The sequence below is a fragment of the Aulostomus chinensis genome, chromosome 10 (genome assembly GCF_037954235.1).
Source record: "Aulostomus chinensis isolate RoL2024-O1b breed Wild chromosome 10, RoL_Achi_v1.0, whole genome shotgun sequence".
Taxonomy (NCBI): domain Eukaryota; kingdom Metazoa; phylum Chordata; class Actinopteri; order Syngnathiformes; family Aulostomidae; genus Aulostomus; species Aulostomus chinensis.
Window position 1 is genome coordinate 2,691,395 of NC_141329.1, and position 25,115 is coordinate 2,716,509.

A 25,115-nucleotide genomic window follows, 5' to 3' on the forward strand; every position below is an offset into this window, starting at 1 on the left:
TTAGGGACCAGGTCTGGACAAGTCTATACATGTAATTTTGTCACGACGCCTTTACTCATTCAGCCTGAGATCAGCACTTTTTAAATCATTTTCTCTTCTTTTGCTCTTTTGAATGAGGGAATGAATCAGGAAGTATAAAAGTACCTATCATTTAACTATGAGCGAGGCTGTCACGGTAATCATGGGGCTGTTTGGTGTAGCCCATGACCTACTTAAAGTGCAGAGTTCCAGTGTTCACAAGATTAGTCACAACAAAGAGGTCTTGGCAGGGCTCACTAATGGTGCAAAACACAAATAGAACCAGTTTCAATCTCGGAGCGCGCGCTCTGTCACTGACTCACCAAACCAAGCACCTGTTGTGGGTGTGAGATGTCACCCATTTCTGGAACTTTCAGATCGGAACAACCAATTCCAAGGTCACTCTAAGGACATTAGAATATTGTGTAAATGCCTCCCCCCCCCCAAAAAAAGTAATATTTAAAATGTCACATTAAAGTGCGTTCATACATTTGTTATTTTAGTTGGATAAAATGAACAAAAAGACACAAATAAGGAGAAAACAGGGGCAAATTCAGTTGCCATCAGAGCCATCTTTGTCAGGTTTAACCGATCCGTCCCAGCCTGGTTCCAGGTCCTGGATCTGAACTTTTCCAATCGTCTGGCAAGACTCTCTTTGATGGTCCTGCTGGAATTCCAGTAAGCTGGTCAGGGCCCTTGAATGCGATGACACAATTGCCTCAGGAAGAGAGAGTCTAAACAACAACGCTGCCACCACAGCTGTGAAGCTACGGACGGGGCTGATGATGCGACTCAGGACCCGACACTAACGGGTTCCTTCCTGGCCCAACGTACTGCCCTCCATCATGTTTGACTAGAATCATTTGTGCGTCATTCTTTGACAGCACAGAAAATACGACCTCTGAGAAGGTTGCAGTACACAAATCTGAAACACTCATTACACAGAGTGGCAGAATATTTGATGTATTACTATAAATACCATCCATCCATGTTCTACCTCTTCTCCTGTTAAGGGAGGTGGTGGGGGTGGAGCCTATCCCAGCAGCCTTCCCCCTGGACGGGTCACCAGTCCATGGCAGGGCCAACACATAGAGACAGACAACCATTGGCTCTCCCAGCCACGCCTACCGTCAATTTAGAATCTGGATTAACCTGGTCCCTCTTGATGTCTTTGGACTGTGGAGGAAGCTGGAGTACCAGAGAGAACCCAGCAGGAACAGGGAGAACATGGAGACTCACACAGAAAGACCCCGTGCAACCTTCTTGCTGGGGGGCCACGGTGCTGACCGCTGCTCCACCGTGTCTCCAGAGATTCACGCGTTAAATTTCACAGACATTACCGGCTTTGATTGCCGTTTACAGTCGGATTCACAGCCGGTCCAACACTTTTAAAACGTATTTTTATGGTTCCATGCCACGGAACTGTTTGCAGCATCAAACAGGCAGGTCAAGGCTGTGGCCTGTCACCAGTGTTAGCTGATCCGCCTCCACTAATTGTACTGTGTGCAGGCATGTGAACAGATAAGACTCAAAGGGGCGGGGGGCTGAAACACGGCACCTTTACCCTGCTGCTGGCAGCCACCCACCTGATGCCCTTTGGTGTCTCCTCGGATGGCAGAGTCTGTTTCATTTGGGAGCATCTACCCTAAAGATTTGTCCCTCTGCTGCCTACTTCAAGCCATTACTCATCTCCTGTTTTGACCTTTGACCTCCTTTTCAGTGAGGTAAGAGAAAGGAAATGAACCCACACAGACAAACTGTCGACACGTGTCTGCGTTTGTCAGAGGAGAGTAACGCTCTCTGTTTGTCTTCATCGTCAGGAGTAGGAGCTCCCCGTGATACTAGCGTGTAACGCTGCACACATGGTGATCACCCCTCCTAGACGTAGTAGAGGATCATGGCAGGGATCGCTGCTGTCTGCGCTGAAATCCCTAATTGACAACAGACAAGTGAGCCAGAGTTGGCAGGCAGGTATCTCTTTTATAGGGCGTCCTCTGAGGCAAGTCAGAACTTGAACAATAGGAGGTCGTTATGCGTGTCAGCAGAGGAGGAATGCTCCCGATCTGTTGGTATGCAACCAGGCAATTACTCTCACATACGTCAGCGCTCTCACGTCTTCATGGGCAAGCCTGTAATTTACCAATTAACTGTCACTGGAATTGCTTTGATGGCATCGCTGTTTGTCTGGAAGACACCCGTACACAACGGTGACCTCTTGAACTGTGGCCCGTACCGACTTCCCTGTCTGAGGGTGAGAAAACAGGAAACCATCAACAGGACGTTTGCCCCTTTTGGTCCTTTTCATTAAAGGTTAAGGGGTTAATGACGTCCAAACATCTTAAAGAGAGTTAATAATGAATTATAAATGGAAAGAATCTGGTTCAGTGTTTCATCTGTAGCGGCTCCAGAGAGTAAATGGGAAAATGATGGAGCCAGAATGTTGTGTTATCGTCTCTCCTAACAGAGAGACACTTGTCTGGGATAAATAGGTGATTGTCTAGATCAAGGGTGCCCAAACTTTTCCCCTTGGACGGTCAAAACCGACTGAATGGTGGCCTGCAGGCCAGGAGCAAACACATATCATGCCGTTAAAGTGCTTTTTGTCTGTGCGGTAACGTCTCTTCGTTTCCTGTCTGACTTCGCTCACGCTAAACTGATGCCTCGAGAGCAGCGCCTGATCAAATTATTGGAAAAATAACCAATTACCAGAGAATCAAAACAGCATAAACAGTGATTTAGTCTTCAAATTCATTTCATATTGTTTTTTTTTGTTTTATTTTTGTATTGTTATTGTTCTTTTTAAAACTGTAGATATGCTGTGACATCTGTGCGGTCAACTTGGGCCTCACATTGGGCAGCCCAGGGGTCCTGAAATAAGCTTTTAGAGAAGTCCCTTTAGTTTCTGTTGACAACCCAGCACAGATTGTGAAAGTCACACCGGCCTTATCTGCTCACCTGATGTCACAACGCCAGAGATATTCGGAACCAGATAAAGCAACACGCCGCACTGAACATCTTACGTAACAGGCAAGAAATTCCTGTATCTCTGCGGTTTCAATCAGATGTACGGTCACACAGCAGCTGAGTTTACATCGTGTGCTTAGGAACCAGCCCTTGGAAGAAATCACCTCAGCAGAAACTGTAAACTGCTTGGTTGAGCAGGCTCGTCTGCAAACAATGAAACTGAAGCAGCAAAACTGTGCAGCACAGCAGGTTCCTAAAAATAATAATAATAATAAAAAAAAGAAATAAAAAAGAGAGCGAGAGAGAGACTTCTGGTAAAACAGGGAGGAGAGAGAAGCTGACTTGACACAGTAAACATGACACTCCCTCCTGCAGATGTGACACGTCTGGAGTATCGTCCTGCTCGGGTTTCATGTTTTGACAAATGTGAAAAGACAAAAATCTGCGGTGATAAAAAAAAAAAATATATATATATATACATATGTATATATATATAATTATTATATTATTAATTATATTAATTAGCAAAACAAGTGACTTAGCGTGTTGTTGAGCCACTGCGTTTCTGTTGCCTGCATATATATATATAGTAGTCATATATATTAGTTTAGCGCACAGCAGTACATAGACAGAAGTACATTTTTAAGATACTTTTACCACGTGATTGAAACTCAAACTTTGTGTATATATCTGGTTATGTTATGCATTACTATTTATCATAGGATTAACAGCGACAACACCCAGAAAAAAAAATAAAACTGAGCTGACACGTGGTTCAGAAACTGTAACCGTTTTAATAAATGATTTACAGCAAAAAAAAACGGGCTTTAGGAGGAGGAAGTGGTGGGTTCTTTTACTTGGAGAAGGAGAAACACCGTGACGAAACAGTACACTGGAGAAAGTCTCCACTCCAAATTCTACTTTGGTAAAAGCAGAGGAGTATTTAATACTGCGTGAACTTGAGTATCAAATGTGGTTTGTGTTGCAGTTGTGTGTCTTTGGCTGTTTCCTCCTTGCAGCATCAAAAGTAAAAGTGCATCATCATCACCAGGTGTTTTCTGAGTAAAATACTGCAGTACAGTGCAGCTACTTGGTCATGGCAGCCATTCGCAGTATTTGAGTTTAGGTTTGAGGTTTGAGCTGCAACACTGAAACAAGAAAGTTTCCCCTGTAATGAAGACTAAGTCAGGGATGATAGTGACTAAGAACACGCGGGGACGACTTCTCCATGACGTCAGTGCTGATTTAGCCACTTCCACCAGCGACTGAGCTCTTATCAAGCCGTTTTTCCTTTCCTTTCCGTGCGGGACGTGGATGGAAAAGGCCCGTGAGGTTCCTCACACCCGCATGCAACTGCTTCCGACCACCACTAGACGACTCTCTCTCTCTCCTCTCTCTCTCAACCCCGCCTCTGAGCAGGTTACGGGGCGGGGCCTGACTGCGCGGAGCCGGGAGGCAGGCACAGCGTCTCTCGCCACAGCTGAGCCTCTCTTTGTCGGTGTCTGCCTGTGTGTGCTTTTCCTCTCTCTCCGGCTGAAGGATACAAAGAGGATAAGAGATGAAGTGAAGCCGGAGCATGAGAGCTGCGGGGGTAGCAGAGGGACACGGCCAGGCTGAACGCGGATATTGGTAGCTAACCCAAGGAGCTCCGCCGATGTGCGCACTGGATTTTACCCACCAAAGAGAGTCGAGACCGGCGGGATCGGCGCGTATCGTATCGCGCAGGTAGGGTTTGTCTTTCCCCCTTCTTTTTTTTATTCTATTTCGTGTGCCGGCTGTGGGATAGCTGCGCTATTTATGCTGTCTTGCGCCAGCTTGTACCGCAGTGTTACATTGTTTTTATTCAACTCCACAGGCCGTAAACCTTCTGCTCTCCGCGGCCAAGTGCCTCCTAACGACGGGGAGCCAAGTTAGCTAGCGGGGTGGGTGAGCACAGCTCCCGGTGCTCCGTTTGTCTTTTGTCGCTGCCCCGCCGCAGTGGCTCCGAGGTTTTGTGTGTGTGTGTGTGTGTGTGTGTGTGTGTGTGTGTGACGGTAGCCTACGTGCAAACTTGCTCGCGGTGCGTAGACGGCAGGGGCTGCGTATCGGACTCCTGTGATCAAAATATACAGTCCCGAGAGAGAGAGAGAGAGAGAGAGAGGTTTTGTTACAGTGGTGATTTTTATCTCTCCAGCTCAGAGACGCAGCTACCAATGCAGCCTGGAGCTTTCCGAGACAGAAGAATAAAAACACATATTTATTTATATATGTATTTCTCATTCAGACATGATAAATCATGCTTTAATCCTCCTTTTTTATTAGTATGATTAGGCAAATATATCTCCTGCTCCAGCTGCGTGCGTGCGTGCGTGCGTGCGCGCGTGCGTGTGTGTGCGCGCGCGTCTCAGGGGACCCACTCTAACAGGCTATTCCTGTATACTCTAACTGCCTAATGTCGTGAATGCAGGAGAGGCTGACTGATCATCCCGGTGTCTGGTGCTGTGGTACCACTGCAGGGTCATTAAGGGATCTTTCCGTTCGTCATGTTGGGTAAACTGGGTTCCTTTCAGCCTATAGAGGAGGGTGTGTGCTTTTCTTTCCAGGAAAGATAAGATGAATTGGGAGTTATTTGATGTGGTTGACTAGTTCCTATGAGCGAGCGCATTAATCATTACTTTATGAACAAGGATGACATCACCTTGGAAACTAAGATTAAGAGATTACAGGTGTTACCCTTGATGACTACCTCTTTTTCTTTCCTCTCTCTCTCTCTCTTTCTCTCTCTCTCTCTCTTTCTCTCCCTTAGGACTGTCAAGGTTTAGGAGGTGAACATGGATAAAACTTTGCACATTCTCCAAAAATCTGCAGATGGTGTGGCGACTGGGATCTCCCTGGATATGAGCTTAAATATGGACGAAGGGGAAGATTTCAGGGAACAGCCGATCGTGGGACTTGCGGACAAAATACCTCTGGTGAAACCTTATTTCAAAAAGAAGCAAAGGAAATTAGATGCCAAATGCCTCCACCGCGCCCTAGAGGATCCTATCCTGACATCTTTGTTGAGCACGGATACGCTGGTCTCTGGGGATGGGGTGTTTGTTCCCCGGAATCAGGCAGGACGGACTCCAGGGAACCTGTGCACAGCCGCCGTGGTAAAACAGAACTGCATTAGCCAGGTGTGTCTGAAAGACCCGGCAGCTGCCGACGATGCCACAGCTGGGGCTGGAGTAGCGGGGTTGATGACCCGGGGCGGCGATGTGGAAATAGCTGATACTACTGCAGAGCTGGAGGAGACGGAGCGGCGAGGGGAACGACCCAAGATTACAGATCCCACCCCCGACAGCCGCTGCTTTCAGCTGAAACCTGGCCTCAGGGCGGCTGGGAGTACAGTGGCAATAACGTCTGCCAGCAGGGATATACCTCCCAGAGTCGCACCCCAGGCTCCTCACCAGGAGGGGACCACCAAAAGTAACGACCTCTTAACCCGTGGGGTAAAAAGCCCTCCAGTGAAAGACTGCACTGGCACCCAGGAGCCTCACCCCCTGCTCGTTCAGGCCCCTCACTCCAACAAAGGAGTGCTATTTCAGGATAAAAGTGAAGAGGCCTCCCTGGATTTAGTTTTTGAGCTGCTCACCCAACTTCAGTATCACACACACCAGTCAGACTCCGTGGACATTTGTGTGGACTTCCTTCAAGGGCAGTGTGTGTACGGCAATGACTGTGCCCACCACCATACCGTTCTTCCCTACCACTGGCAGATCCGTAGGAGCGATAGTCAGACGTGGCAGAGCATAGCAGACGAATCCCAGGAACAGCTGGAGAGGCTGTACTGTAACCCGGACAATGAGCAAGTCAGGCTCAAATTTCAGTAAGTATCCCACCCGCAGTGCATTATTATATAGGGGTATGCTACATGTCTCCTGGTAAGATACAGGATCCTGCTGGGGAGGGAAGCATCTGAAGAGAACTTCTGTTCAGCATCTGTCCTTCTGGTTCCATTCATTTTCAATTCAATCGCTCCAGAATAGGAACTGAAACCCTTTTGCGTGTTTCTTCTCATCACGTTGTTTGGCCTCCAGTAACCTAAATGTGTCAGAATTCTTTCTTTATTATTCTCATCCCATTTGTAGTTTTGGAAAGTACAGTACGTATCAGCCCCGGCAGAACGCTGTAGTGTTGTAAGTACTGCGGCGAAGGCTCCTGTGTGGTAAAGTGATCAGCACCTGTGACACGGCCACAATGCTGCAGTAAGCTGATACGCTGCCTGTGAATGATGAGCTACTTCTCCTTGGGTTTGTTGGGACCTCGGCGTGAGCTTCCTCTTTGCTTTCACGGGTTCTGACGAGCTGAAAACTTTGACACAGCAGCTGTTCTGCACGTGTGCCGGATGAACCGCTGCGAACGCGCCCGTTTGTGTCGTCCTTGCTGCTTAATTGAGGTTTATTTACGAGCCGATGTGAATGCTAGCTCTTTAATCCCTCCGCCGTGTGCGTTTCACATGTTTTCCTAGCTAATGTGTGCACAAGCGTCTCAGCTGAGTGGGTACGGCAGCCTCCTGACCCTGGTATTGGTTATCTATTTCCTGTACTTTCCCTGCTCCCCGTGCGCGGCCACCTGATTGGCTGGAGCTGTGTCCAAACTAGACTTTACAGCACTCATGGCAGAAAGCTGTGAACTTCTATGACCCTTGGTTGCCTTGTGCGGTCACTGACACAGACGCACTTGGCAGCTTCCACCCCTCCCTCCCTCGGTCATAGACATGCACACAATGGTGTACACTCACCCACACACACACTGCCCCGCACGCAGATGCTCACACGAATCAGAGGAGGAGCTCAGTGGCTTGCAGTGCTCACACGCACGCTGTTTAGCAGACAGAGATAAACCTCTCTTTCACTCTCTCACACACACACAAAGATACACACACACACACACACACACTCACACATGCAAGCACTTGGCAAGCTGCAGCGGGGTGTCATAAAGGAGCATGCACATGGCTCCCTGTGCAAGTGCGCTGCATGCATTCACAGTGGCACACGGTACGGAGATGGATGGTGACCTTGTTCTCAATAAGATCTTATTTCAGAGAAGTTGTTTACACCCATTTCTCATTTCTACATTCCGTTTTCGTTTCCTCGGCTCACACGCAGGAACAAGAAGGTCCTGGGTTCATCTGGTTGCCGTCCCGGGTTCCTTCTGTGTTTGCACGCTCTCTTAGGTTTTGGTGGTAGAACCTGGCGGCGGTGGCTCATACGAAGCGGATGACGATGAAGACTTTATTCTTTTCTTCTGTATTTGTAATAAAATCCAGTACAGCAGCTCTGCAGTAGACTCTGCTTGTTGTGTTGCAGTTGTTGTTGCTGACACTGCCTGATAAAACTGGACCTCACGTCTTCTGAGACGGTGGAGTTTTATGACTCCTAAAAGTGTTTCACATTTGATGCCCCTGTGATTGGAAATATTAGAAACGTTGCTCATGAGGATGCAGTTTGAAACCATCGGTGTGGGTTCGAGCTGAGCTTCTCATCTGTCAGGTGTTGGATTGGATGGAGGCCTGGGCGACACTCCTCAGCTTTACTAAGAGAAAAGTTATCCATAGAGGATCAGAAGTTTAATTTCAGTGAATTAAATTCAAACTGCCATGGAAGCACATAAGAAATGTGCTGACGTGGTGGTGGGACAGTTCAGCTGGCCAGTATGGTCGTGTTCTTTTTTTGTTTTTGTGTTTTTTCTTCAAGTTAAAGTTGTTATGTTGAACTTTCACCTCGCGCTCTTGATCGATAACGAATGATCTTGACAGAGAGGAAACGTTTGACTGTCACGCCTCTTTAGATCCCATCAGACTACATGTGACTACTGGGGCTCCACCTCATGGTGTCACTTTGTTGTCATGAAAACCCTTCTGCAGTAATCTCACTTTTCTTTTCCTAAATTGGAGGCTGATGGTTTTTGATTGATCTGCTGATTATTATCCTAATTGATCTGCGGTTAATAGCTTTTGCAGCAGCTCTCCCTCTCATGATCCCAGTTGCAGCTTTGTTTTCTTTAGATGAATGTGAGTCATTTAACTCATCCTCCAAGCATCAAACACCCAGATAGCAACTCCTTGATTGTCCTCAATGCAGCCAAGTGTCAGATGTAAAGTCACTACCAGCCTCTTCCAAAGTGTCGCTCCTCTACGGGAATCTGAGAGTCTAACCGACGTCCTCGCCACATTTTTGTTAGATTTGGAGTAAAAGTGCTATCAGGTTAGCTCTTTGTAAACACAGTCACAACACGGCATTAAACCAGGATGCCCTCAATCTGTCCGCCACATAAACACAGCTGATCGGGTCCTTCAGGATTTACAGAAACCTTCCAGCGGCCATGTGTGTTTGTCTCTGTTTATGTGCGCTACAAAGCCACAGGTCTGCGTGTGAGCACAAAGATTTGAATGTGTCTTGATTTGTTGACTTCAACTGAAACTCTATGCAAAGTGCTCCTCACACAGGACGTGCACCTGGTGATGTCAGCTTAAATTCGTCAGGCCTTTTGAGTGTGTGACACACTCGTCGGCTCGGCTAGGACCGTCATGCTCGCGTCACAGAAAACTGCAAGCGCCGCAAGGATTGGTAGCAGCAAGTGAGTTCAGGTTTGCTCCACATGAAGCGGAAATCATCTGGTATTTAGTTTGTATGGTGCAGCAATCATTCCATGTGAGAGAAGCCTTGGTCATGGTTTGAAAAGCACGCACCCTGTTTGCTGCGTTGCTGTGAGGAATAGAATCCTACCAAATTTTTAAGTTTGGCACCAATAAGCAGTATTAAGGAGTATAAATACTCCAGATGTTAGTCTATTGGCTGATACCTCTACCACTGAGCCCTCTACCCTCTTAGCACAAGTGCCGCTGTTGAGGACACGCCAGCTAACATTGTGTTGGTAGTTGTCATGTTTGTGCGGGTTTATTGTGTTAATTATTAGCGAGGTGGAATGTTGCGTCTTGGCCAACTGGGCTGAGGAAGAGAACCGTGATGGACAAATTCTGCCTGACTCATCCCAGGCATCCCTCACCACATTCAGCCCCAGGTTCTATTTGAAGGCATGGACGGCGAGTTCTCAGCTCCGCCAGGAAAGAAAAGTTCTATCGTGTTGTTTTTATGCACTGCAGGCACAACGCAAATAAGGGCCGAGCCCCTTCTTTTGAAAGATGCAACGATCTCACGATTCCTCGTGATTTAACGTGGAAGAGAATCACATTTTTGTACTCAAATCATCCCTGAAATTACAAGATGGTGAGTGCCAGAGTCTGTCAGCAGGCGCGTGTTCCCTTCAGGTACATTGAGAGGAACATCTGCCAAATTCATCTATGGATTTATGTCTTTTCAAGGGCACAGAATCAAGTTGGCCTCCCCAGAAGGCCTTTCAGGCAGATGTAGTATTCAAATAAACATCTTCAAATATGTTACTGAACAGTCACCGCTAACATTTTCCTTACACTGTGGCTACTGGCAGAACTAAAAGCAAGAATTGTCTCAATATTCCTGGTTGCTTCTTTTAAATATTCAATAAATCTTCTAAAACCCTGACACGTCCCTATGAGGGAGGGTTTTTTTCTTCTTCTTTTTTTCAAGCCCTAATCCTAAAACGAGTTTGACTGTGATCGAGTGAACGCAGTCATTCCACAAACACCTCTCACTGCGACGTGTCAAACACCACTCCCTGGTTCAGTTCACCAGGTGCAGCGTGCTGAGCCCATCAATCAATAGCAAGTAAGCACAAACTAGTTCCTGGTTATTAAAGAAAAGAGGGATGTTTTGCTGAGAGGCCTTGCTCTCACTCAGACTCCAGAATCTTCCACAGGTCTCTCAGCAGAATCGGTGCCAGTGAGCAGCCTGCAGGGCGATCCTCGCCGGAGAATGTCAGGGAAGTGCTCAGTGTTCACACTGGCGAGGTTATTTAGCTGTTGGCTCAGCCATTTACTCCCAGCTTTGTGTCAGGCTGCCTGTGTGTGAGAGAGAGAGAGCTCTTTTGATACAGTTTACTTTTCAGAGGCACTCTCAGTCTGTCTATTCATGCACACAGGTGTACACACGCACACACACAGGGTTAAGGAATCACTGTGGTTACCTCAGCCCAGTGACAGCAGCGATACTGATCTAAAGAAGCAGCAGAAGACTTAACGAGCCCCGCCGTCCGTGTGGCGGAGCGGGCCCGTGCTGTGTGGAGTGGACAGAAAAGAAAACCTACCAGGAATTTGGTGTCTGCTCTGGATTATGCGGCATACAGCGTGTTCCATGGATGTGTACTCGAGTGTGCGTTTTGCTCTGTGCTGTTCCCATGTGTGAATGATCCATAGCGCAGGTTAATCCCATCCATATGATAAGCAGGAATGGAAGTCTGGCTAATCCGTCTTAGTCATGAACTCAGCAGCAAGGAGGAATGTCACAGTCATCGCTTCTAAAAGTTACACTGTAATAATCCTCAGCTGGACAGGTGTGTGTTAACGGGTTTAGGCTGCGCTGTGGCAGATTTGTGTGCGTGAGTTAACGTCAATCTGCACTTGTATTAATCAGAGCCTGTTGTGTAAGGAAATCACAAATTCTGAACCAAATCTCCTGTAATTAGGTCCATTTTCTCAATGTCAGCGCAATAAGGGAAGATTTATGGAGTCGCAAGATATTCGGTGTGTGTGTGTGTGTGTGTGTGTGTGTGTGTGTGTGTGTGTGTGTGTGTGTGTGTGTGTGTGAGAGAGAGGGAGGGAGGGAGATCACGATAGGATTCTTTTGTCAGTCAGGTGATAAAAGCCTTGCTTGTCATTAACTGACATAAAGAGTCACGGAGCCACAAGGGCAGAGCGACCTGACACAGGGTGTGTGTGTGTGTGAGTGGGTGTGTGTGTGTGTCTTTGTGAGAGTTTGTGTGTTTATATCGCACGGGATTACATGTCACCCTCATTGAGCTTTGTGTGGTGAATCAAAGAAAACTAAAGATGATTTTGTCTATGAAAGCTTGTTTGCGTGTGATGATTGTGTGTGTGTGTGAGAGAGAGGGTGAGCCATATCAGATGATGTGTGTGTGTGTGTATGAGCGTGTGTGTGTTGCTTTAACGTGTCAGACAGCCCATGCCATGAATCAGTGGGGTGAGGTTTGTGTCGCTCTGCCTCTTATTAGTCAGAGTCTGCCTTCACCCCCCTCCTCTCTTTCTCTGTACTCGTTCACCATCGTTCTCCTGGCTCACTCTTCTTTCCCTCCTGTTTGTTTCTCATTTTTTCATTCCTCGTTTGTGCCTGTAGGGCCTAAAGGGAGGCGAGGCACACTGGAAACGTGTGTTGGTGCTGAGGCTTTAGTTTGCTTCCATCCCTTTTTTAACGACTGTCCTCCTCCTCTTTGTCTAGTGTCATTATGTGTTATTTTTCATGTCAAACTCATTTATTTTCCCATCTGCCGCCTGCTTCTCTCATGTTTGGTACCTCGGGGAGGAGCTGGGAGGACACCCTGAACCACCAGCTTAATGATCTGCTACAGTGGAGGACAGAGACAAATTCTCACGGGAACAATTCACAACATGCATGAGAAGCGAGTGTGCATGTTTTTTTTTCTGTGTGTGTGTGTGTCTGTGTGTGTGTCTGTGTGTGTGTCTGTGTGTGTTTTGACAGCCCATAGAACTTCAACACCACCACCAGTGAAACCTATTCAAATCGATAACTGGAAGTTGAACTTCTCTAACATGAGGAAAAAACACGAACCCATGACATCAAGGTGTTTGTGTGAAAGAAGCCTTCGTCAGCAGATTTGGTTGACTGGCTGCCTTATCTAGGCGTGACTGGGTGAAGTTTGCGTGTGTGTACATGAATCCGTCCAAAGAATGTGTGTGAGTGTGCGTATAAGAGTGAACCTTACATGTTTTTTGTTTTTGCCTTTCTTGTCTGTGACGTTCACAGTAGCATGACTGATGCTGGTATGCGGGTCCTCGTGTGTTTGTGTGTGTGTGTTAGTCTGTGTGTGTGTGTGTTTGTGTTAGTGTGTGTAGCCGTGAGAAAGTTTGAATGTGTGTTCGTGTGCTGAAGGCAGTGTGGGGATTATCGTTCCTTTGGGCGACTAGTTTTCTTAACCTTTATTTATCTATGGAAAGGTTTTGCTGACGTTTTCTCCTTTTCCAGCAACACCCGGCCTTGCATTCAGAACACACACGCACACACACGCACACACACACACACACACACACACACACACACACACACACTCCTGGGAGCCGCCCGGTGCCCACCCCGGTGCTTTTCCAAGCGCCACATGCTTCAGCCCAGTGCTGGCTTCTTTTACCTTCAGCACGTCACTGCAGAGGGGGGGGTGGGAGGTGCGGGGGTGCCGGGGGGGGGGGGGGGGGTTGGTTTACTTTCAGAGTGCTTTCATTTCAAAGGAAAATGCAGAAAACAGGTGCTTGGGGAGACTGAAAAGAAGCAGTGAAACAAGGAGCAGAACAGAAAGAGACATCAGACAAAGGGGAGAAGTGGAAGAAAGAGGAGCTGCACGTGTCCTCGCCACTGATTAAAATCATCCCGATCGAAGGTTTTTATGTGTGACGTAATCCGCTAGTGTGTTTACATGCAGACAAATTTAATCAGACTGGCTTGTGTGACGTGCGCGTCACGTCTGTCGTCTAGTCAGTGGCGTAGCCCTGTCCCTCTCTTCGTCTGTCAGGCTGATATTAGCTGAACTAACATCACCAATTCTGTGTTTTTACAAGTCACCTTCTCATAACTGCTGAGCTTCAAGGTGCCATCAGTCACGTGATGCGTTCTCACGTCTCTGGCCCTCATCAGAGGTGTTTGACAGCGACCATCCCCCATTCGTTTGACCATAGAGTTGTAAAAGTCACAGTGTTCGGTTGCGCTTGTTGTTATGGCAGTGAACTTTGAGTTTCTATCGCAGCTCCTTTCAGTGTTTTGTGCTCATTTTTGGAAAAGTTTAGTATGTCATTAATATTTAATATTCTCTTAAAATTTGAATTAAAAACGAGCTCTTGGTAGACTTCGGGCTGAGCAACCAGGCCGCCATTTTGACAGATCAGCATCCAGACACAGAATGTTAATTTTGATGGGATCATGAAAAGCTGTGTCGCACCCGTCTGCAGCCACATGACACGTCCCAGGGGTTTGGGCATTTTGATTCTGCATTATTTGTTCGTATGGATGTTTTTATTTTTGTTTTGAGCTTTTAAAGCCAGGATAGCCAGGGTTCATGCACACCCAGCACATGCAGTCTTTTCACAGTCAGTTTGTGTCGTAGTGCATCTCATCGGTCTTGTCTGTGTCATCCATCTGGATCCTTGTCTGGCTGCTGATTTCCATTGTCCGTCCTCTTCTGCTTCTCTGTCCTCGCTCATGGAGCACGGCAGTGAAATCTCTGTTTTCTCTCTTATGAAACCTTCCTGGGGAGCTGGACTCCAGCTCAGATGACACACGTGGATATTCACCGTATCTCCTGGCACCCTGGTAATCTGCTCGACTGACATCGGCGCCTCAGTTACTGTTTTGTTTCTGCACGTGTTTTCAGTGAATGAATTACTCTTTCACTTCCGGTTATGGAGATGCAGTCTCTCTGTGACTTGGCAGTAAATAGAAAATGCATATCTCTGTGTTTTTTGACTCAGTGCATCAGCTGATGGGTGTGTGTGTGTGCGTGTGTGTGTGCCTGTAACCACAGTGACCAGTAATTACACTTACAGTCGATGAAGTGGCTCCCGGTTTGCTCAGTCGCCATTATAATATGAGGTTTCACTTGTGCAGGTGGCTGAACTGCTGAGCTCCTCACACACCCTCTTACACAGGAAACATCCAGAGACTGTAATTTATGTGTTTTGTTTACAATCCACCCGAGGGACACACACATTACCAGACCCCAACCTCTGCTTTTTATCCACTCCCAGACAGACGCACATTCACTAGTGTCTGACCTTTGACCTGACATCCAATTAGTTTCCCGGAAAAAAATCAATGAGCCCATTAACCCTGCCGGGATGTGTTCCCGTGCGAGTGTTCAGCTCAGTGTGTATGTACTGTACATGTATATATGTATATGTAACTGTGTGTTTGCTGTGTGTGTGGGGGTGGGGTGTGCGTGTGGGGGTTTGTGTGTGTGTGTGTGTGTGTGTGGGGGGGGGGGGGCGTTGGATCTTCCTCTGTCTGTCTGTCTGCTCTTCATGGCATAGCGTGCCAGTATATGATGCCCACATTTATAAGTGCTATGTCTGACCCAGAAAGGATTTGCTGGAGGCCATATGGAGGACTAATATAGGGAGACTGGTGCACACACACACACACACACACACACACACACACACACGCACACACACGCACATACATATACACACATAAGGGTTTTATCCCACGCTTGTGGAGACAAAGCGGCAGTCAGGGAAGCGTTATGTGGCATCTACATTTGCACCGAACCTCTAATTCTGCACCGCTACAAAATAACTAGAAAAACAAAACTAGTCCACGTCGCTGAATTTCACAGTTTCGCTAACATGAGTCAGAAAAACACATCGTCAGCCAAGACAATGAGAAGGCTTCCTGTATTATATCCAAAAATCTGAATCCAACAGCAAGCTCATTAATGGCATGACGAGACATGGTGACCATGACGCCATGCCGTCGTCGTCTCGGTGCTCGTTCTGATCCAAGCCTGCTGCTACAACCACCAGCTCAAACTTTCACCTGCTGCTTCCTGACCAGCTCCACCTCTTATTTTGTTTACACAAATTGGTATTTAGTAGAACCAGGCCAGTACCGGGTTCCCTGCCCCAGCCTGGTTAAGGGAGGTTTTATTTGTGTTACCACAGTACATATGTGTGTGTATGTTGAGGGATCCGTGTTGGACATCATGGTGATTTCTGTCAATCACTCTCAGATACAAAATGATTGTTCTGTCGCTCAAATTTATCTCCTGCCTCTTCACCGATGAGGAGGATGTCAGTATCGTAAATGTGGAGCCTTCGATTGATTCCTCACTGCTGCTACGGGCTGCGGTGCGTTCACTCTGCCTGCCTGCATCCTGCATCCATCTTCTTTAATGAGTACAGCACAAGTCTGCTTTTGTGCCCTTTGACAGCCACTTGTTGCCATGCAACCATCAGACGCTAACGTGTTACTTAGCTTTAGCTTGAGCTGAGAGCTGATTTTCGTGTTCAGAGCGGGCCAGCGGTTTCTCCTTGTTTGCTAAGCTAACTCGTGGCATTAGCCACATATTTACTGTGCTGATGCGTGTTTGATATCGAGCTTCTCATTTAACTTCCTGCAAGAAAGCAAATAAGCTTATTTCCCAAAATGTCTAATCCTTTAACCAGGCCACGATGCTGAACAGTGTAGAGCTGACCAAAGAGTTTCGGTGCTGATTCCTGGGAAGTCTCACTTATTTCGTTCTGGTTTGATATAATCTGCCAGGGCTGCTTTGTTTTAGCTGCTAATGGAATCAGATGAAGCTGTGAAGCGTCACGGTGAGGTTCATGTTTTCAGGCTCGGGAGATTTCTTTAACTTGTGTCATGTGAGTCCAGATTGACTAATCGGGTGAGTCATTATGGGGCTGATCATCTCGCCACTGGGGTTGAATTAGCCTGCTGATGGAGATGAGCGGGCCACCACGCCAAAGCCCCGTGTGTGATCGGCGAATCAGGACGATTCGGTGACTAACCTCTCATTCCTGCTGTGTTTCAGGGGTCGAGTCTTTTTTCTAGACTTTGGAGCGATGCGAGTTTGTGACCTGGACTTTGACCACGTCCGGCGACTGACCACTCCTCCCAGCCCTCTTGCCACGCCCACCACAAACCCAAACCCCACCCCCAGCTGTCACACAGTGTGGAAGTACTACTGCAGAGACAACTTTGGCTGGAGGGAATATTCCGAGGTGAGCCACTTTGCCTGCATGCATGCTCACCAGACACATTATTTCTGCCCCAACCAATCAATTGTCTAGCAGCTGTGATTGATCAGTTCAGACACACGTTCACATATACGTGTTCACATCAATTGCACTTTAGTCCACCTTATCACTAAAGATTTCTCTACTTGTTGCAGTATTTAATGCAAACAAAGCAGGCCTCTCTGTCACGCACAGACACGGTGAAGCCCCAGGTGTAGTTATCTGATATGAAGTCGTCCAAACTCGAGTCTGAATGCTCCTTTTTCTCCTTCTCAGCCGGTGGTGAAGCTCATAGAGGAGGCGAGTGCCAGGGGTCTAAAAGAGGTGCGATTCATCACGCTCCAGAACCAGTATATCCTCAACATCAGGGAGGGCTTCCAGCAGAACGCCGTCTTTGGATTCAGGCGTCAGATCAAGAAGCGGCCCATGTTTATGTCCTCTGTGATGCTAACGCCGCACCTGCAGTAAGTGGAGACCTCGCCAGCCCCCAGCGCTACGCTCCTCATCACGTCACAAGCTGGATGAGCTAATTTGGTGCATCTGTGAGCTGTTTTGATGTGTGGGGGAAAAAAAGGCTTCTGAGGAGCATATTGACCTCCATCACTGATAAGCAGAGAGGTGTAGAACCGCTGCTAATTAATAGAAAGGCAGCTGGAACAAAAAGTGCTCTGATGAGAGGTGGAGGTCATTCAGCTGATTGATAGTCTCTCTCTGTCTTGTCTCTTTCACTCCTCTTTTTAATTCCTGCTCGGCTCCCCGGCTGTGCCCATCGTTTAGCACTCAGACCTTGTTAAAGAGAGCAGAGTCATTGAGTTTACATTAAGTGCCTGTACGGAAGCACTCTCACACACGGAGTACTCTCTATACGTGGTATTCTGATTCTCTTTGCCACTGCGCCTTCACGTCGGAAATATTGCGCTGCTGCTATGACTCGCCGTCTGTACAAAGACGCACTCAAAACAGACAGAACATTCCACTGCTGAGCCGAGACCGTCAGAGGGGTGGAAAAGCTCACTCCAGACGCTGACGCGCTCGTGTTCACATGTCACACTTCTGTTGCACGTTTGGTGTATCGGATCAGGCGCTGGATCACAACCCCACAACCCAGGAGATTTTAGCAAAGAAAGGCCATTGTTGTGGAGTCTCGACGTGGCTCTCCGTGTTCTGTGAGTTCCCCCAGGCCTTCTTCGACGATAGAGGTCAGCACATGATGGTCGGGTACAAACACCAGGAAGCCTCATTCACCTTTCATCTGCTTCATGACTGTAGCAGCCTCACTTCAGCACCGTGTCTTTGGCAAATCCAACCCTCACCAGGACACACGAGGTGCCCCGTGCAGAACAATGTAGGCCAGGGCTGAGCTGATGATAAGAAATGAGGCAAAAAGGCAGGAAGATGCATCACAAGTGAAAGCTGAAACTGCTCTTTTTTGTTTTTGAAGTACAAAAAGGAGACAAGTCCTTTCCACATTTCCAAATCCTGATGAGCTGATTTCAGGAACCCCTTTGTGGCCATTTACCCTCCATCGATGAAACCCCCTAAAACCAGAGGTACCAGATTAGAGGATAGTCTCATCTCACCTCATGTGCACCATTTTTCACTTCCTCTTGCAGAGCAGGCTGCTATAGCAGAATCCTGCCAATGTCCCACACAGAGCAAACTGTAGAACGAGCTGTTCGCACAAGGCCTGGCAGCCATGAAAAGAGAAAATGAAGAGCAGGAGATGGAGGAAAGAGAGAGGAAAATGAGATGGAGGAAGCAGAGAACAGGGAGAAAGAGACGGAGAGTTCAGGAGCACAGCTGAAGAGGTCTAAATGGTTTCCAGGCCGGATGAACAGAGTGTGAAACGTGACTGTGGAGAGCTGGAATTTAGAAGGCAGCATTTGTTCCTGGGACTTGCTCTAAGTTTCCTGGGAATGATTGCAAGTCCAAAAGACCTCTGTGGCCAAAATAAGTGTGTGTGTGTGTGTGTGTGTGTGTGTGTGTGTGTGTGTGTGTGTGCGCGCGCGCGTGCATGTGTACGTGCAAGGCTTAGAGGTAGAGGTCATTAGCTTGATTGGCACTCTCCCTGGTTCCCTCCCCGCCTCTCCTCCGATCACAGGTTACCCCTCCCTCCATCATTATTCGTCCTCATCTCTCTCCTTTTCACTCGTCCTCCCTCTGTCCCTCACTCTCCCCCAGCACCAGATCCTTCAGTCTCTGTTCATTTCTCACTTGTTTTTCGGCAGCAGGCTGGCTGTCATCTCTTCAAAGCGCACGGGGAATAGGCATCGATTGTGGGGGAGAGATGGAGACGCAGCGCCCAAGATAAGAAAGGAGGAGAGATGAGAGTCGCACTGATCACAGACTCCTGACAACACACACACAGGCACACTTTCTTATGGCCGATAGGACTAACAGCATTTACACTTACAGAGCGATAACTTGACAGCCAAACCACTGTTACCGACTCAAATGCCAGACACAATGGTTTTTCTGACACCTCCATGACAGCTCGGCAATTGGCGTTTTATTCCTTCCTCGCTCGCTCTCTTTCACACTTTTTCCTTTTCTTCCCCATTGTCTTGTTCGCTGTCTGGGTTTCATTTTCACGTGACCCTGACGGCTGCTGTGGAGCGACTCCACTCTGCAGCGCGGTGATGTCATCGCTGACAGTTGGAGGGATATGGTTTTGGAAGAGCAGACGTGTCGGTTCATTGCAACAGCCAGCGGTTTTGTTTTATGTTGCGTTGACGTGTAGATGGGAAACACATGGAGGAAGCAGAAGATAAGTAGCGTTGCTGCGATGTGCACGTCCGTGCTTTTCGTTGCTGACAGCGAACTGGCTGAGAATCCCGCCGTCAGCGACCCTCCGCAGCTCGGACCTCGTGTGTGAGGGCCTGTAAGACGGAGCAGATTAAAAGTGCACCAGTGATGCTTTCTTAGTAGCAAAATATATGCGTGCACACACACACACACACACACACACACACACATATATATATGTATATATCTATACATATATATACATATATATGTATAGATATGAAATTTCTTTGCTCTTATGCGCAAGAAATTCTCATAATTTCAGCTGTGAGCAGTTGTTGACTTTATGCTGGCTTCAATTGGAAACACGCTCAGCAGAAATCCACTTTAATTGGATCTTAATTTGATTTGTTAGTCACCTTTATTTCCATATTTTTCCCATCCATTTGAGGCCTTATTAAGTAAAATTTCACGTGTTGTTTTTCATGCAGCTGTTGACTGAATCGCTGCCAAAAAGACTTTTAAAACCAATTATTTACAGTGGCAAATGGTGTCTAATAACTAATCAGCAGTGTCTTTAATTCCCAGTGAATTTGCGACTGTGTTCCTTTTGATTGACGGCTGAAGTTGAAGGCAGGAAACAGTGGCACCCATGAAAACTACGCGAAACCGAAAAACATTTTCATAGTTGATCAAAACTTTTTTTTTTTTTTAATAATTGTGGGTTTGAGGAAAGGTCAAAGCATTAATCTGGTAGGAAGCAACAAAATGGGTCGAAGATTGTGAAGCCGATAACGTTCTCAGAATTAAAGGGAAAAAAAGGCAAATACTTGTTAATCAATTAATTCCGTTTATTTGTCTCATTTGTCATAAGAATAGCATGATTGCAAACTTTCTTCTCCTGGTACTGAATTTACTTGATGGAATTCCTGTTGTGATTGTACTGGACCTCCTCCTTATTTTGCTGCCGTCTGAGATCCTTCATGTCTGCTCTCCTCTCTCTCTGCAGGACTTTGGGTGGCCTCTCTTCGTCTCCTCTCTGTGCTTCATCCTCTTCTTCCTCCTCCTCCACTTCCTCGTCGATGGACCTCTCCGCGTCTCATCCCCTCTCGCCTACCAGCACCAACCCGCCCAGCCTTTTCCCCGAGACATGGTTGCCCATGACGATGAGCCAGGACTTCCTGCAGGTGCCGGTGTCCCGTGACGACCGCAGCTACCGCACCGTGTACAGCCTGTTCCACAAGACCGTGTCGGAGACCAAGTTCAGGATCATCAAGATCCTGCGTGTGCAGAACCCCTTCCTCTGGGAGAAGTACAAGAGGTGAGCCGGGCAGCCGTCAGCTCTCGGTCCAGCTGCATGAATCCCGTCAGTGCTCGTCCAGTCCTGATCTGTATTTAGCATCTTCCTCGTCGTGTCATCTCGCATGTAATGATCGTGACGGCGGTGTGTCGCCTGAATAATTGATTTACACGGTTGATCTTTTGTTTTATCAGTCGAGAGATTTTATGCACAAGATTATATTGATGTTGTAAACAAGAAAAGACATTAGCGTGTTAGCGTGAGAGGATGCACCGGGTGCAGGGTGGTTTCCTCCTCCCTGTTGCTCGGCTCAAGAATATTTCACATTCATTTGTAAATGAAGTTAGAGACACACATGGCGTGTGTGCGTGTGTGCGTGCGTGCGTGCGTGTGTAAAACAGGGCAAATGCGACTAGCTGTGCGGGGCCCTGGTGAGAATGAGTTGACGTTGGCGTGTGAACGTGGTGGATGTTGAGATGTTTGGTGATGATGATGATGATTTTCCTGTTGTGAACACAGTGGGCTAACCGCTGCGGTTGGAACAGGTCACGTCCTATCAGCTGTGACAGTTAAACACACACACTGACTGGTACCACACGGGTTTCACAATGACTGTGTGTGTGTGTGTGTGTGTGTGTGTGTGTGTGTGTGTGTGTGTGTGTGTGAGAGAGAGAGAGAGAGAAAGAGAGAGAGAGAGAGAGAGAGGGGGACTCTATGAGTGATCCCCCCCTCAGAGTGTCAGTTGATTTCTTCTCCACACAGTCTAGCTTTGACAGCGAAACCATTATAGCTTGTGTGCGTGCGTGCGTGCGTGTGTGTGTGTTTGTGTAATCTGAACAGCTGGCCGTCGATGTGAAGAGAAGTTGATTCTGTCATCCTAAAACACGTCGAGTCTCCTAAAATTGGATAGTAGGAAGCTGAAGCGTGCGTTTGTGTCTGCGCATGCTTGGATGCGTGCCATGTCAGTCTGTGTCAGGTCACAAGCTGTGGGATCATGGGAGGTCACGCCTGGGTCACCGCCTATCTGGCTTTCGCCTCTGCATGCCTGATTTATCCGCTCACATCAAACGAGTTGCGTGCGTGTGTTGCTCAAGAAACGGATTAGGCCCAATGTTCTTACCCGGTTTTAGAGCAAACAAGGAAGGTTGTGATCACAACTTTTGGAGAGCAGAACTGCACTGAGATTTTACTGATGTTCCCCTTCTAGAATGAAGAGGCTATTAATTATTATTGAATTATTTTTGCCCAAAAGAGATCAGTCATCGAAGAATTGCGAACACTGGTCTCATTTCCCTTTGTTTTTCTAGCTTCATGTGCCATCAAAGTGTCACTGACCCTGCGTCCGTCTCTCTGCTCTGACAGGAAGAAGGAGTACATGTCGCGGCGCATGTCAGAGATGGACCGGCTGCTGAGCGAGCGCCACCTCTTCCACGGAACCTCTGCCGACGTGGTGGAGGGCATCTGCAAGCACAACTTTGACCCGCGAGTCTGCGGCAAACATGCCACCATGTTCGGCCAGGGCTCCTACTTCGCCCGCAAGGCTGTTTACTCCCACAACTTCTCAAAGCGCTCACCCAAAGGAGTCCACTGCATGTTCCTCGCCAAAGTTCTCACTGGCAGGTACGTGTCGGGGGAAATATTTACCAGCTTCAATATAAATATCGGACGTTTGACTCTTTTGATGGCTTCACAATTTTATTTTCTGGGACAGTTAAATTATGATGTTGTCGTTTTCCTGCTGGTATAACACCAGGCTTCGGTTTGAGGTTTTAGCCGTGAGGAACATAGTTTTGTCAAAGCTAAATGAAGGCCTGGTGTTTTCCTAGTCTTCTGGGGTTACATGTTGTACCCGGCCTCTGGCCCAATAACAGCTGCGATCCTCCTCTAGACGAGCGCCATAGATGATGAATGAACGGCGGGTGGAGTGACGCCGACTGTGCTGTTTGTTGTGCTTTCCAAATACGTTGCCTGCAGTGAACACTTCTGCTGGAGACGCGTCTCTGCCTATCGCTCCCTCACTGCTTCAAATTAAATGAGCAGCGCACATCAGCATTAATTTGGCTCACGGAGGCTCTTCTCTATAAACCGTCGTGAAGTCGTGCTCCACATCACCCCCCCACCCCCACCCCCTGCTTCACATTCAGATGCCAAACAGCTGATTTGACTGAACCTATCGTACACCGCTGCGGTAGACGGTCTGCGCTGTGCCCTGAGGATGGTGAGCCGGTTAGGCTGCACAACTGCCCCCCCCCCCCCCCCCCCCCCCCCACACACACACACACACACACACACATCACCCTGTCACCAAACCTGGGTCCAATCTGTGTCGGTCCACAGCACAGACACATGCCTCCAACCGTTGAATCAGTACAGCGTGGTCGCGTCTCCCGTCTGGAGCCTCGCCGCCGTCTCCAGCCTCTGCACTCTTGTTTCAGGATGCTTTATTTATGACCCCAGAGGTGCACAGATTGATGGATTGTGGGTCTTTAGGGCTTGACATGAATATTCAAGAGAGTAAACTCATTTCATATAAGTACATTCAGTCCATGCATTTACAGCGTGTGCTTATATTATTTAAGCTGCCTTGTAATCATTAATTTTAGAAGAATCTTCTTACGATACTAAATTATTCCAGTCCTGCTGAACTCAGTGACCAGCTGACGCTGCGTTTTCCTGCTGAAAAGGAGGCCAACACCTTTGCGCTCCACATGACTAAGCAATGTGTTATGTCTGCACACGTTTGTCTGGGTCTGACCCGTCTCTGTCCTCCTGCACAGGTTTACTGTAGGAAATCCCTCCATGCGGCGACCCCCACCCATCAACCCCCGCGACCCCTCCAGCGACCTTTATGACTCCTGCGTGGACAACTGGGTGGACCCCCAGATCTATGTCATCTTCAACGATGACCAGAGCTACCCTTACTTCATCATTCACTACGAGGAGGTGCCCAGCACGGTCGCAGTCTAAGCTCTGGATCAGAACCGGTGACATCAGTGTTTGCACATTGTTTGTTGTAGTCTGCCCGGGTGCTGGGTGGGTGGAGTCTGCCACGTGAGATGAAGTCACGATCACGAGAACTACAGCCGTGATCGTCATCTCTCTCTGAAACACTTCACCTGTCTTCACCCAACAGGATAAAACAAAATTCGCAAACGTTACATGATGCTGTCAACTGGATTCAGCTGGACTGGACAGCAATAAAGAACCACAGACTGGCCCAGACCGGATTAAACTGGACTGAACTGGACTAGCAATAGACAACACCTGTTCCATCAGTGTTCAGAGGTGGATGACTACTGGCAACATCTGCAGCAGTCTTCAACCATGGAATATGAACAGGAGTCTGGTGGTGGTCGTCGGACGTGTGAGGAGTCTATCTACCTTATTAACCTGGAGCAGATCCAGCAAAAACCAAACCTTAGTCCCCCTTATCAGTTTGACTTAGTCGTATGGCTGTAAAGAACCCAGTTCCACCAACAGTTTCCCTGCACTGTAGTAGACAGTTAGCATCTTGGCAGTACTGTGACCATCCGGCCATATTAGTATTCTGAGGAAGCAGCAGCCAATCAAATGCTTCCACATCTCTCTAGAGGAACCATAGCAACACTGACCCTTCTGTCATTCTTTTACTAAAAGCATAGTGAGTGTTCTCCCAGCCGCTGGCCCGTATGTTTTCTCAAGTCTATGTGCTGCGTGTTTGAATCTTTTTCTTTAGTGGACATGAATCTTGTGGCCTCTTCAACCAGACGATGGACATGAGTTTCAGTGGGACTTTTCCAAATGGACATCTGCGTACTGTAACCCCCAGCCCCCCCGGCAGGCGTTTCATATGAAGCCAGTGCTCTGGCGCTCTTGCCTTCGCGCCCACCACTTTGGTTCCTCGTGTGGGATCGAAGAGTTAAGTTTCACGCTAAAACCAGACGCTGCAGCAATGGCAGTGGCGGTGTAGCGTTGAGTCAGCGAACCCCTAAACCCCTGAAACTCATCTCTCGAACCGCTGTCTTTCTCTCTCTCTCTCTCTCTCTCTCCCCTTCTCTCTCTCCCCCCTCTCTCTCTCTCTCTCTCAGAGACAGTAGACATGTTTCATTGAGACAAACTGTACAGGCGTTCTCTTTGTTTATATTTGAACTGTGTGCCTTTTGTTCATAAAAAATGTTTATTTATGTTAGTTTAATGTAACATTGATTAAATAAAAAAAATCTAAAAGGA

At 47.7% G+C, this 25,115-nt stretch overlaps 1 protein-coding gene across 3 annotated transcripts; it reads left to right on the forward strand.

Moving 5' to 3' along the window:
* The first annotated feature begins 4,426 nt into the window (after positions 1-4,426).
* tiparp (TCDD-inducible poly(ADP-ribose) polymerase) lies at positions 4,427-25,115 on the forward strand. 3 transcript variants are annotated; one of them, XM_086215563.1, is made up of 7 exons: positions 4,427-4,707; positions 5,830-6,829; positions 16,657-16,846; positions 17,138-17,325; positions 20,616-20,927; positions 22,269-22,526; positions 23,684-25,115. In XM_086215563.1, exons 2-7 carry the CDS (start codon positions 5,859-5,861, stop codon positions 23,871-23,873), a joined length of 2,109 nt encoding a protein of 702 aa, XP_086071689.1. In that variant the 5' UTR covers positions 4,427-4,707; positions 5,830-5,858; the 3' UTR covers positions 23,874-25,115. The 3 variants fall into 3 exon arrangements, with proteins under 3 accessions (XP_086071689.1, XP_086071687.1, XP_086071688.1); XM_086215561.1 differs by having other exon boundaries at positions 4,428-4,707; positions 5,768-6,829; positions 23,684-25,114; XM_086215562.1 differs by lacking the exon at positions 4,427-4,707 and adding an exon at positions 5,490-5,511.

What these genes read in the sequence shown, in the direction of transcription:
- tiparp (XM_086215561.1), top strand. Translation starts at nt 5,793, where the DNA reads ATGGATAAAACTTTGCACATTCTCCAAAAATCTGCAGATGGTGTGGCG. An exon ending in GCTGGAGGGAATATTCCGAG is followed by an intron (nt 16,847 to 17,137) that starts GTGAGCCACTTT and finishes TCTCCTTCTCAG; the next exon opens with CCGGTGGTGAAGCTCATAGA. An exon ending in ATGCTAACGCCGCACCTGCA is followed by an intron (nt 17,326 to 20,615) that starts GTAAGTGGAGAC and finishes CTCTCTCTGCAG; the next exon opens with GACTTTGGGTGGCCTCTCTT.